The 14,012-nt window shown below is 39.9% G+C and overlaps 1 protein-coding gene across 1 annotated transcript in view; it reads left to right on the plus strand.

Moving 5' to 3' along the window:
- Positions 1 to 14,012, plus strand: part of FGD6 (FYVE, RhoGEF and PH domain containing 6) — a 59,649-nt gene that overhangs the window by 22,770 nt on the left and 22,867 nt on the right. Inside the window, exons 4-8 of the mRNA XM_088532946.1 lie at positions 2,631 to 2,698; positions 2,789 to 2,819; positions 10,231 to 10,382; positions 11,260 to 11,416; positions 12,760 to 12,847. Coding sequence (XP_088389072.1) covers positions 2,631 to 2,698; positions 2,789 to 2,819; positions 10,231 to 10,382; positions 11,260 to 11,416; positions 12,760 to 12,847 — 496 coding nt within the window. The remainder of the gene's footprint in view (positions 1 to 2,630; positions 2,699 to 2,788; positions 2,820 to 10,230; positions 10,383 to 11,259; positions 11,417 to 12,759; positions 12,848 to 14,012) is intronic.

The raw sequence follows: 14,012 nt of genomic DNA on the forward strand, positions 1-14,012 counted from the left end.
ATTCTCTGCTTGACACAGAGGATGCAGATGACTGTTAACCAGTTTTTCATTCTTCCTTTTCAAAAGGGCAGAATGCACACAGGGCTCATCCTGCCTTTCAGTGTTTCAGTTCCTTATTTGCTGCGTTGATACTGAGGCAGCACAGTTAACGTGCATGTGGGGCCTGAGGGTTGTAGGGCCTCCTCTGTGGCCCTTGGAGAGGTGAAGGACCCAGCTATTACAGCCAAGATCTGACCTTCTGCTACTTTCTGAATTTGCTGGATTGAAATAATTTGTCCCATTTTAATCTTATTTCTCCCTCTCTCTCCTTTTTTTTTTTTTCCTTACCTTTCTCAAACTGGGAGCAGGGAGATAGAATTTTGTTTTGCATTTTGCTCTAGATAGGACTTCAGGTTCGAGGCTACTCTTCAGGAACTACTGTTTGCTTAAATCCTAAGGGTGTACAGCCTTGGAAATTGTGAGGTCTGTAAAGTCTTTTCCTCTCCTCAGTAATAGTCCTAGCATCTTTGAGCACTTTGTCATCCCAGATAAAGAACGTTCCCTTGATCTCGGAGTATTACCTCAGATATATTCATGTTCTTTATTTCATTCTTTTTTTTTAAAGGTAGCAATGAGACTTCGCAAAGATGGAAGGGGACTTGATGCTGCTGTATCAGACGTGCATTTCTTGATAGCATGCTGAAACAAAGATTCATTTAATCAAATTTTCCAAGAGGAATAAATTGGGGAAGGGAAAGCGAGCTGAGAGGCAAGCTTGTTTCTGTGAAAAGAACCAGAATAGTATCTGCATCTGAGCTAACATTATCTTATGTGTCTCTAGAGTTGTCCTTCGTGATCTCTCGTGACTGTTTTTTGGGAAGACATCCCCTAGGAAGCTGCTCAGCTTTGCTGGAACGTGCGTTGGCCACCAAGTAACTCAGAAGTTACTGTGAGGCATCTGCTGTTCAGCTTCCTGCAGCCGGCACGTGGAGCTGGCAGCGGGAGATTAGCAGGGATCCAGCCCTGCTGAAAACTTCCTTACGCTTCTGCAGCTGCGGAAGAAAATTAAACCATCTCTGCCTTGGTGGTCAGCTGGTTTTGTTCAGTCTTGCCACGGGCATCTGGCTGTTTTGATGCTTTTTATCCATTAAAGGAGTTAAAACATTCCTTCCTATACAGTGTGTAGAGGCAGAAAGCCCAGTTTATATCCTTTCAGTTTCCATATTAGACTGTTTTAGGCCCAGAGTGTCTTTGACTGAACAAATACAAAGTGGCCTTTTCAGTGCCAGCTGGTTTGTGAAAAGCCTCTCAAATAAGGTTGAAAACAGGCGGCGATAGTTCCTTTGATAATTGTTTGGCATTGTGGTATATCAGCTGTGCTTTCTAACAAGGCATTAAGGCATGAAGATGAGTGTTTTGGAGACAAAATCCCAGCTGTATATATAGTATATAAAATCTGTCTCATCTTTTCCATGTAATTGATGCAATGCTGAATTACTAAATTAAAAATTAAATTGATTCCTTCTAAAATTTCAATTAATTTAACAACATTATCAGAGTCATCCTAGGAATGTCATAGGTTTCACAGATTGACTTCTAGCACTTGGGAATTACTTATTGATTTGGAGAAGAAGGTTGCTTCTCCAACCAAGGCGTGCGCGCGGTGCCGCTGCTGCCTGCAGCGGAAGGCACTGCTCGGTGCCTGCAGCACGCCGCCACGTTCACCACGACCTTGCTCGGATTTCCAATGCATGTGTGTGAGGTGCCTTGCGATGTCCGAGTCCTCATCCATGCTCTTTCTTTGGAGCCCGTGCAAATGAAAGCCTAAATATATAATAGAGCGCCAGCTGGCAGCTGAGAAGCGTGTGGTTAACCATAAGTGCTGTTATAGAGAGAGGTTTTATTTATCTGAGGGAAATTACATATGGAATTACACTGGTGTAAAAACATATTTGCATCCTGCCCGCTGTCCCCTTTTGCGTTGCTCTATCTGCTCCATCTATGTGACGAGCAGCAGCGCTGATCTGTGCAAGCTGTCCATGTGCATGAACAAAAGCCAGCAACGTGTACGCAGGGCCTCAGCGTACAAGGATCAAAATTTGGTCGTTTTGCAGTGTAGTCGCTACACAGGCGAACATGAATCCAGTAACTTTTTTTAATAGACTTTCAAAATGTTTTTTTTTTCTGTTTTGTGTGATATTACTCTCTGTTCATCTTCTGCAGAATGTCTGTTTGTTGTAAGATGTTCCTGAAAGCCATTTAACTCTTCTGCATATACTAAGGTTGCTATATTAATCAGGAAAAAAAAGAGTGAATTCTGTACATTATTCATATTTTACTATTTTCAGTAATAAATAGCTATCACTTTTTAGGGCTTATTCATTATATGCTTCAGTGCTTCCTGTAGTAATTAATTAGGAACACTGATAGCTATATGAAACCTAATTTATAGCTAATATTATTCCCGGCTACAAGCTAAACTGACTTTCACATGGATCTTGGAGAGCCAGGACATTTCCAAGCAGTATAAAATACTTTTATTGAAAATACTTAGTGACTAGCTACATTGAAGTTGAGAAACTACTAGGCTGAAATTATCTTTACTACAGTTTTAGTAGGTGTGCATAGTATAACTTGTATTTTATTTGCAGAATAAGGCAGCTGGAAAGAAAACAAAAGTTTACCATATTGCCAAGGAGATCATGAGCTCAGAGAAAGTGTAAGTGTTGCTTCTAAATGTGACAACTCCTCAATTTATTTTAATTATGTATTTCAAATGTAATTATTTGCCTTTTCTTGTTTTTGCTAGGTTTGTGGATGTACTAAAGCTCTTACACATTGTAAGTATCTATACAATATTTTTTCCCTTCCATTGATTTCATCCATTAAAGTTCGATACTTAGGTATTATTACAGTGAATGTCACTTTTCCCTCAGTGTTCAAAATAGACATTAATCTAATTAAGCAGAAATTTAAAGTTCCAGATTTTTTTTATAAGACGTGAATATTTTGAAGGTTTCTTCTCCTTCTCCCTCCTCATTTTCAGTGCATGCAGCATTACAGTTGACTGGGGTATTGATTAGATATGGTTTGTACATCCACTTATTTTAGTAGATACCAGATTTTTAATCTGGCTCGTACCGAAGAAACAAACTCCAAGTCTTTCTTTCATAAATCCTTGCTTAGAATAACTTTCGAACTATATTTGTAATTAATTTGTGGTTAGAAATGATGTATAAAAGCACACAATCTTTAGGCAATACAGCTTTTTTGTGTGTGACACAATGGCATTATTTATTTTGGGGGAGCCGCAGTATTTTGACAGATAGTTGCTTCCTGGTAACAGCTGTGATCACAGTGCACACAATAGTGATGTTCACAGCAAGGGCTGGGTATTTAATCCTTGCTCATGCAGATTAATGAGCTGCTAAACATGCTGTGCAGAAGATGATAAAATAGTAAATTTATGAAAAATTTAGCTTTCTGTAGCACCATCTGATGTGATTTCAGGAAAACTGCAAGTCATAAGTTTGATATAACTCTAAGAAGTGCAAACATTAATAATTTTTCTTTGGGCAACACTCAGTGGTATTGCAAACAGATGCATTTGAGTCTCTGGAGAAGTTTGTGAAGCTGGGAACAAAGGCCCTTATGTAGGGATGTGTGCAATCCTAGAAAATGGAGATCTTCCAGGCAACAACAAAATTACCACACCACTTGCTGATTCCTCTCTTGCCTTCCAGCTTAGTAATTGATTTTCCTGTTCTGCTGGATTTTAAATGTTAGGTCAAGCTATTGTGGCCAATGTATAATTTATAGTTAACATAGTTTGTACTACAGAAATGAAATGTAAATTCTGATTAAAGGAAGAGAATTGATCTAATGACTACTGACAAGTTTTAAGCTACCTAAAGTTAAGTATATTTTTCATGCATATAGCTTCTACCTTAAAAAGTTTCTTTGTTTTTTAGTATGCCAATTCTTGAAAATTTATCTTCTGATCCCATGTGAGGTGCTAGAAGCACAGGCCACTGGGGTGGAAGAAGCAGACAAATGGAGGAAGAGCGTGGGAGAGGGAAGTTAGCATAGGGAGTCAAGGAAGGGAGTCTGGTATCAACTTCTTAAGATTGTCTGCACGTGTGTAAATCCACAGTGCTGCAGAATGTATTTTGCTTTATTTAAGCAGATAACTCGCAGCTCAACTCATGACAGCATGTTAGTTCTCTGCTGCCAAATACAAGCACATTAGAAATGTTCTTGTTGATTCAAAGTAACTGTTGATATGTGTTCAGCCTAGGCTAACAAGGGAGAATGGTAGGCTGCGAGTCGAGGAGATGCTGTTCTCAGCTTTGCCTTTGGTCCACAGCATGAACCTTGATAAGTGGTTTTGTCAGAGCAGGCTCTACTTTTGAAGAATGTGTGTATATGTGTGTGTGTTCTTTATTAAATACATTTGCTGTAGCTGAGAAAAATTACAGGAACAAATGCTTTATTTACACAGAGTGGTAGATTTGAAGATTTTGTATGTTCATCCCAGATGTTAAATTTGTTCACTTACATCTTTATGAATAGTAGGTAAATATTGATAAAATTGCCAATTTGATTCCACTTCTACTGCACTGTGTTGACTTACTGGCTTTAGTGTCAGAGTTACTGACTTCCACTCAAGCAACCTCTCACAGACTGCTGGAAGTTAAACCAAAGTTCTCCCCACACTGGGCTGCTTCATCCATAGTAAAGATTTGGCACTTTAGATAAGGCTCCATTACACCTTCTGAATTCACACAGAGTCACAGAATGGTTGAGGCTGAAAGGGCCCTCTAGAGATTATCTAGTCCAACCGTTCTATTAGTGTTTTTCCAAGGACTAAATGCCTGAAAGGTAGTGCCCCATTTCAATACACTGAAACTCTTAATATTCTCCTCAGTTTGCCTTAGTATGTTACCTTGCTAGGTACTGCAGGTGCTCTTAGTTCAGGCATGTAACAAATACGTAGATTTATGAAAGAGATGTTTTTAAGGTGCTACTATGCAGAGCATCTGGAGAAGCCTAAAGCATCTGAGAAGGTGGGATGAAGGTGCAAAGGTGATGGCAAACTCAAAGCAAGTAGCCCCATTAACCTGCTGTGGGCAGTGAGGCTTCTGGTCCAGCAAGAAAGCGGGGGTTTGGGGTGGGAGCTGCTGCTGCAGGGCCTGAGCCCTGCATACAGGGACAGGGGAGAGCCCGGGGAAGGGGGAAGCTTGGAAGCTCCGGCCTGTGGACTTGTGCCTGAGCCTTTAAACTGTCTCTTCTGGCTTACACCTCAGTGCTGACCTTGCTGGGGCTTGCTTTAGGACTGACTCAGTCTGAGAGAGAGTAGGAGGTTGTCAGGAAGCACCTGGAACTTCTTGGCAACTTCAGGATCACCCTCTGAATGGACCAGGGCAGATCAGAGTTCAGGCAACCTTTCCTTCTCTGTTGTGTGTCCTGGAAGGCACACTTCGGAGGAGTGCGAACTCCAATTTAATTTGTTTAAAAGCTTTTTTTTTTTTTTTTTTTAGCTTGAGTGCTTTGCTATTGCTGATTGTTGAGGCATTTGCTAATAAACTGCAGCTGTAGTTATCTTATGTAAAAAGGCTAATAAAATAATTTTGGTTTGGAAGGAAGCATTGCTGTGCCACCTGATCTATTTCTTGAAATAACATTCTAGGAATATGCCACAGTCAAATAATTGCTTATTATGAAAGTTAACTGTACTGTGCTACTAAACGCTTACAAGTGAACATGAGAAACTGCCTGAGAAAAAGGTGTGGAGTTACTTATTGCCTTTCCAGAAGCAATTTCCTATGTTTGAAAAATGCCATTTTATTCATCATAAATGAGGAAAAATCCTTATTTATTCATCTTTATGAACTATAATTACTATGTTTAAGTCTATCTATTTCCATTTGATATTAAATAATATATTCGTGAAACTTCTGTAACTGTATTCCTAGCAGTCTTGCTTACTGTTGGCTCTTTGCTAGGATGTGAAACTGTCGCTCCTCCCGCCTCTCCTCATAGATGTGTTTGTGTTCCTTGAAAGGCATCCAAGTGCGAACATTTTTTTCTTAAATTAAGCTGACATTTGAGTTATTTCGAGGTGCATTAGGTGGAGTTGTACTTCAGCAGACGGGATTATGTTTTATTTTGTTTTTCTTTGCTGGTGGCATGATCCAGGAGAACAAATCCAAGATCAATATGGGTGAAGTTTTAGGAGTAAAATATGTGCTCTTGTTTAGATAATGTAGCATTTTCTATTCTGGTGAAATTTATTGAAAGGTTTAATTTGATCCATTTAAAGTTATCTTCCTTAAACTATGCAGACACCTGAAGGAACGCTTAATCAAATAAACAGCTGAGTGAGAGTTTAGTCATATTAATATATATCTTGGTTTACAACCAGACTTGTTCCTTTGCTCCTTAGACTAACAGGGGCAGGTTGCATTGAGCTGCACTCTCTGGTGGAAAGAACAGAAAGAAACTGTGACTCAGGGCCTTGAAGAAGGGGGAAGTGTGTGGGCTGATCACAGATGATTCACAATAAGGTCAGAATAATTTCAGATATCACAGCCATTTACTTGCTAATGCGCTGACCAGGAGGGGGAAAGCAGTGACAGTGGCATCTTACTCAAGTTGATCATCTCTAGCAAGAGCATATGCTCATAGCATAACAAATAACCTAAAATTTAAAGTTGGGAAAGCTTTGGTAGTCAATAAATCTGCAGCATATACTCAGAAGAAGTTAAAACTGCCTAAACTCGATTTTGTTATGGACAGCGAGTACCCACAGGGTGCATCTTATGTTTGTTTGCAGTAGGAAAGGATGATTCTGGATTGGCAAGAGCACACGTCCTGGGGACGGTGGTGAGGGCTGTCCTCTTCAAGTAGCTGCATGAGCACAAGCAAACACAAATTCTAAGAAGTTAGCTGCGGTATTGGAAGTTTACTGTTGGACAAAAATATAATGTAGAGCTAGAAGCTTAAAAAAGTGCTTCAAAAAGCAGTTTTCAAGAAGCATAGTATAGTCTTTATGAAGGGAAAAGTTACCCTTGTAAGAAAGTGGGATGATTCTGTATAAATATCTTCTTTTTTTTCTTTTCTTTTTTGTTCTACAGCTCCTGAAATTTCTGTCTAGAGTTGCTAATAGAGTGGTGAAGTGACAGTATTGATTCTAAAGCCTGGCAAAGAGGGTTTTTTTAAAGTAAGATTGTATATTTGAGAAGTTCTTTTTGTAGTTATAAAATCTATCTCATAAACAGTTCACTTTAAAGGTTTGCTACAGTTACGCAACAGAATAATTTCCAGGACAACTCAGATGACTACCTTAGAAGAGATTAATGAAAGCAGTGTGTGTTTCAGGAGTGCTATGTAGTACTGTACACTAAAAACAGGGATCACTTCCTGCACATGTATATAGATATTGGAGACTATCATTATTTATCATCTCCTATGACATATATGTATTTGTAACAGTGTTTCAGTGTTTTTGTTTAGCAATGAACAGATTCAATTTTAGAAGGAAATAGCTGTTGGAGCATTAAATTACCATTACTGCAATTTCTACGTCACTACTTACTCATATCAGAAGTTCTCCTCCTCTAAGTAGCTTCTGCTCTTTGAAGTAAAATTTTAATTTACTTTTTAAATAAACATATTTCTCAATTATAAAAGAAAAAATACGTCAGTTCTAGGCTTTGGTCCTTTAATACATTAAATTGCTTTCCAAGAAGACCGGTACCTTTGAGTGCAGTCATTCTTGCCATAACCTGAAAAAATAAGGTTATCAAATAGAAGTAACTTTTCCCACCCGTCCTCCCCAGGCATATGATCTCTGCCTTTAGCTCTTCCCCGCATTTATCTCCAGTTCAGCTTGCAGGATGGTTGCTTTGCAAGCACTGCCAGGTTATAAATAAATCTTAATATGATTCCAGGGGCGAAGGCTTAGCGCTGCTGCTGTAAGGAAGACCTGATAATACCCACCATCACCACTGAAAAAAAAGTGTTGAAGTTTATGGCCTTTGTTGCTCTGCGGTCTGGTTTGCATCGTTTCCAAGTCTGGTGTTATCTTCCTTCCCTGCGTTTCCTCTCTGCAGGGCTCCTCTGTGCTGCTCCGTTGTGGAGGGGGACAGGCGTGTTGAGGCAGAGCTTGGGCCGGTTCTTTTAGAGACTGGGCCTTGCATGGCACCCGCCAGAGCCTCCTGAAGCTGGTGCCTTTCGCATCAGGCCGGAGGGAAACTGAATTCTGTGTGTTTGGAAACCCCTTCGGGTGTGATATGGAGAAGTTAGTTCAGCGCTCTTAGCCACAAATGACATTCCTGTCTTATCTGCTGGTGCTTAAACCTGACTCCCTGCCCTCCTTTGTTCTGTCAGGGGAAAGCCTCGTTTCATTATGCTATGGACAAAACTGCTTTTCTTTTCGTTCTGCAAGCAGCTTTATAATAGTCAATTAAAATTATTGCTTCATCCTGTGGCAAAGTGTGCAGTATGTTCTGTGCAAGAGTGATTTTGGGGACTAGGGGGGAGTACTATGGTAATACAAAAATGAATTTTGCATGAAGCTCAATAAAAAGCCTCATCTGAGCTTCAGCCATTGTCAGTCCTGCATCATTTGAGTGTTAAGCAATGCCCCAGGGTCAGGAAAATGCATAAGATGCAGCTGGTAGTTAACCTATGTGTCACTAGTCTGCAGGGAGGATGTAAAACAGAGCATTTCCATATGAATAACACCATCTGGTTTTTAACTCCGCTGCACTTCATTCAGAGCCTTCCCCACCTTGCCCTCCATGCCCAGTATCTGCTTTCAGTTTCTTGTCAGGGCTCTGCCCAGCCACGGCCCCTGTGACCTGGAGGGTCACCAGGAGAGCTTGGGATGGCCAAGAACCGGTGTGATGAGAGGAGAGGACAGGAGAAAGTTGAGGCTTGGGTCTGACAGGTCCTGGACAGTGCCGGGTGCTGCGCTGGAGTATGGAGACGGCTCCCGGGACCTGCGAGAGCCCCACGTGCGTGGGAGGCAGGGAGCTTCGGGGGTGTCTCCCTGCGGAGATTTGCATGTGCTGTAATTGCCAGAGGACCCTACACATTTCCGAAGGCAGGTGTGGAATCCATGCGTATTTAATTGTAGTACCTGGCAATGTGTGTTGTTTGCTCACCCTTTTCAGGCTGCCTCCAGATTGTCCGTAGACTGTCAGGTTTCCCCAGACCACAGGCCAAAAAGAGCTGTTACAGGTTGTCTGTCTTCCTCCATCTTTCAAATTCAGGTGACAGACAGCGTTACAGTAACCTCATCATAGCTTGGATCTTCCTTTTTGTCAGTTTAGACTGTTATGTACTTGATTATTTTTTTCAAGTGAAATACTAAATTGCAGACTTTTTTTTTTAAATCTGTTTGCCTGTGACTGGGGAAAATACTGCTATTAGTAGATACAGACCTTCATTATGGATACAATCCTGGTCATACTGATTTATGTAGGACCAAGATTTTAATTCTCAGTTGTTTTAAGAGGACCAGCAAGCCTGATCTCTGTCCTGTTGAGAGCAGGTTATAGCATAAAAATACTATAATAAGCTCCTTTTCAAAGGCAAGTGAGCTGGGCTGCCTGCTCTCTCTAAATCCTTTGAAGATGCTAAGGTTATTTTGGGTTTATCATTAATATTTAAAATTTCATGATTCCCATGTATTGGTACGATATCTTTTTGTTAGATATTAATTTTCCTGTGTATAGAAGAGCTGCGGATTAGAACTTTTTGTGACGCTACATTATTTTATCTGAGAGGTGCAAGGGCATCTGTAGCTGACTTAAAAAACTACTACCATTTTAAACCATTATGGTTGTATCAGCTGGAGTGACATTGTTGCTTGTTGTTCCAAGGCTTAACAGGAAGATACTGAAGACCCACAGCAGCTTTGCAGATATTAAATACTTCTGTTTTTTTCCTGTTGTTTCCTCCTGTGTTTTATCAGCACAGTTTTATGGGTGCATTATGAAAATAATCAACAGCTTCCATCTAGTGCACACAAGAGCATGAAAGCAAAGGTCCAGCGTGAAACCAAAGGGATTAAAGCTGTCCCTGGAGAGCACCTTAAAGCTGCACAGAAACATAACACAGATGGTCCCCCCGTTGCCTTCTGTGACAGGGGGCAGTGCGTGGGCTGTCCGCAAAGAAAGTGCTGCTGTTGCTGCTTTGAAGGCCCTTCTCTCAGGGGCTTCTGTCCTCTTTGTGCTCCGACAGGATTTCCGGGACGCGGTGGCACATGCCTCCAGGCAGCTTGGAAAGCCAGTGATTGAGGACAGAATCCTGAATCAGATCCTGTACTACCTACCTCAGCTGTATGAGCTCAATCGGGACCTCCTGAGGGAACTGGAAGAGCGGTTGTCTCACTGGTGACTATCACTGAGCAATGCACCCCCTTTGATGGTGTCAAAACTTATCTGAAGGGCTTGCGGGACTCTGTACAGCCATGGTTCTGCCCTTGTTTGTTTTCCTCCGTGTGCCTTTGTAAATGACAAAATGTAAGCCTAGGATATAGGAGACAAATTAACATTTGGATGATTTATTTGGCATTTCGGTTAATCCAGAAGATGTAAGCATCTTTTGAGCAACTACCCTTTTCTGTCTACAATTTTAGTTTTGCTCTAAATTTCTGATTTTTACATGTGTGATTGGGCAGAATAAAAAGTGAATTGATTTTATTAGAGTAATAGGGAACTGTGAAGGTCAGTTTGCATTTTAAAGATAGATAGTTCTTATCAACTAACCAAACACAGCTTTGATTGACAACCATGATCCTGTTAAAGTCCATTCTCAATTTAAAAGGGTGGCTATATCAAATTCAGCGCTCGAAGTAGGCAAGTCGAGGCACTGAAGAGAATTAAGACTGTAATCAGATCCTTCCTATTAAGGAGCAAAGGCTACACCTTGAGCTTTAAAAATCCTTTCCTGAGAAGGGCAGCTTATATTAAGGTGTTCTTATGTTCATAGTCATTTTAAGTAGACCATGCATAAAGTTGCTGTGATATAATCGTAGGCTAGGCTGTGGAGGTGTTGCTGTGTGCCTGGTAGCTTAGCTCAGTAACTCCTCTGAAAGGTTCTTAGCTTAATAACTACTCCGAAAAACAATCTGGCACTTGGTCTGAACATTTGTTTTGTTGTTCAAAACATAAACTGGAACATCTTAATGTGAAAAGACTAGTGATTTGTTCTAAGACTAACATGTGTGGTCTTTTGCAGTCTTTTTAATTGCTCTGTTCTTGTTTCTAGGCTTGACCATCAAAGAATTGCTGATATATTTGTAAAGAAAGGTCCCTACTTAAAGATGTATTCAACTTACATCAAAGAATTTGATAAAAATGTGGCACTGTTAGATGAACAGTGTAAGAAGAATGCAGGTTTTGCTTCAGTGGTTAAAGACTTTGAGGTACTGTAGACTTCTATTAAGATTTTGTGGATTTTCAGAACTTGTGAACCTACGTGCTTTAAGAGGCCCTTGTAAGGTTTTAGAGACCATCCTCAAAATTATTTATTCTTTTCTGATGCAAAATTTTGGTTTGAGACCTAGAGAGGTGGAAGTGGAAAGAAGTAAATTCAGACTTTCTAAAGTGACTAGTGATTTTGACAGTCACTGAGAGATACAATAAATGATCTTGATTTTCAGAAAATTCAGCACTTGTCACAAAATATGTCAAAAACATATTGACAGGATTACTAGCTGCTTTTTCTTTAATGTTTTTTTTTCCTCCTGATTGTATTGTGCACAAATTAATGTCTTATTTGAACCAAATTGACTTTGTTACGCATCACAAGGCAGTAGATAGCTCTAAAGACTTCTGCTGCATTTCAGTTGGAAAGATAGAAATATGACTTTTCTGATTTGCAAACTTCCAGAAGTCTTCTTAAGCAGCACATGCAACAATTAGATGAATGTTGATTTATGTCCCTAAGATCACTACCAAATATTAACTTAAACCCCTTCACACAAATGAGCGAAGAGGTGCAAACTTCCTAAATGCCAGCCACACAGATGTTTTAGTCATTCTAGAAGAGTTTCCCATCACCCTGCAGAGATTATGCTGGCATTAAAGGAATTGTTGAAAATGACACAAAATGCTCAAATCAGCACTAATAATTTTATTTTTAGCAAAGACACAGTCATTTAACCACGAGAAATGAAATAGCTGATATCTGGCAAAATGAACTGACCTCATATCACACGACACAGGCTTCCCCTTGGGTAATGCCTCCTCTGTTTGTTTACAAATGGTTAGAGAGGCTATTTACAGTAGATAGAGGAAGACGTTGAGGAACAGAGTCAGGAAAGATAGGAAGAGGAAAAGAGGTCATTTCAAAGACTGGTGTTTCTGATACACATTATTTTGATTGCAAACTCAAGAGAATTACAATTTTTGGAGCATTCTGCCTACTGGATGTTGACAGTAATTACAGATAAGTCTTTGCCACTGGTGTTTTTTTTTATTTCTAGGAAGGAATATAGTAATTCATTAAAAAATATTTTGAATCTACAGAGATTTGTATGTTTACTGTTTTTCTTACTGTTATTTCTTTTTAACTCATGATTAATTTTGCATGTCTCCTATATAGGGAAGTGCTTGCCCTGTAGTGCAGCATAGCACTACAGTAGTCCCATCTTTATCTTAAAAAGCTTACTTGCTATCATTGGTAGTTGTTTAAAGGTATATTTTCTTTTGCTGGAACCGTTGACTGCAACAGAATTGGTATTTATACATTGGGTGTTTCTTTCAGATGAGCCCCCGCTGTGCTAGTCTCGCACTCAAGCACTATTTGCTCAAGCCCGTTCAGAGGATTCCCCAGTACAGGCTCCTTTTGACAGGTACAGTCAAGCTCTTCTACAGGCGTAAGACGCCAGTTTTCACATTCACATGTCCCAGGAAATTTGTTTTGAGGCAGTGGTACCCATCCATATTTATCTGACTTCAGGTATATATGTATTTTTTTTAAAATGTCATGGTTTGAGAGGTTTTGTTTGTTAAGGTTGATGGCAATAAGATGCACAGAGGGTTTGCACAGTGGTTTGTTCTCTGCTGGGAGCATTCAGCTGTGCTTTGCAAACATGAAACCTGTGAAGATTTTTGGTTTGTTTTTGTGGTAACTGAAGACATTAATTTAGTTAAAGGATTGGAAAGCTTTGTGTTTTGTTTTGTTTTTTAATTCAGAAGGGAAAAAAGTAGCATGGAAAATTGGAACTAGGAGAAGCAAATGAGATGTGCACACATATCTTCCAAGCTCGTCTTGAAAGTATCTTATCCATGCTTCCCCACCCAGGTGTTTTGTATCAAAAATCTTTTCTCTTTTAAAGTGAAACAAGGCTTTTCAGCTTAAATTTCAGAAAGTGCTTAAGGCTTGCTATGGGGGTTGCAACCTATCTTAAGCTGAAGAGCTGGCGTGGACCTGGGAGAGCTGGGTTCCCTTCCCTGCTCTGGCACCCTGTTTGGGTGACCTTGATCAAGCCTTGAGCAGTGTTTCCTCCTCCATAAAAGGAGGACAATTATACAGGCTGCCTTTGTGAAGTCTTTTGCAATGTTTTTGTTGTAAGAAGGGGATGGCTCCTGTAAGGAACTGGAAATACTTAAGAGTGTTTTTGAAAGCCATTGCTTCTCCAGGAGTGATTTAAAAATAGCCTCTGTTTATATAGTAACTACAAAATAAAATGCTCTGTGACCTTTCTTTGGCTCTTTAGCAGTTTGCTGGCATTTCCCCAGCAAGTGTTTATACTAGTGATGCTGTGGCAGATATAGACTTAAGTGGTACATAGAAGTTAATAACTTATTCAAGAGGATTATTTTCATTTTAATCATTTCATTAAAGTCACAGATGGGGAAAAGGGCGGAAAGCTCTATTAAATTGGCTACTTTTTTTTTTTTTTGTAGGGAAAGATCTTAGTGTCTCTTAATTGATAAAGTAAAACTATAAAAAGACATTTGGGGCTTGTTTTGCTTTAAAGGGATGCTGACTTAGGGCATGGTATTAATTCAAAA

The sequence above is a fragment of the Tinamus guttatus genome, unplaced genomic scaffold, assembly GCF_059628265.1.
Source record: "Tinamus guttatus ecotype Peru unplaced genomic scaffold, ASM5962826v1 Tinamus_guttatus_pri_ptg000472l, whole genome shotgun sequence".
Lineage (NCBI taxonomy): Eukaryota > Metazoa > Chordata > Aves > Tinamiformes > Tinamidae > Tinamus > Tinamus guttatus.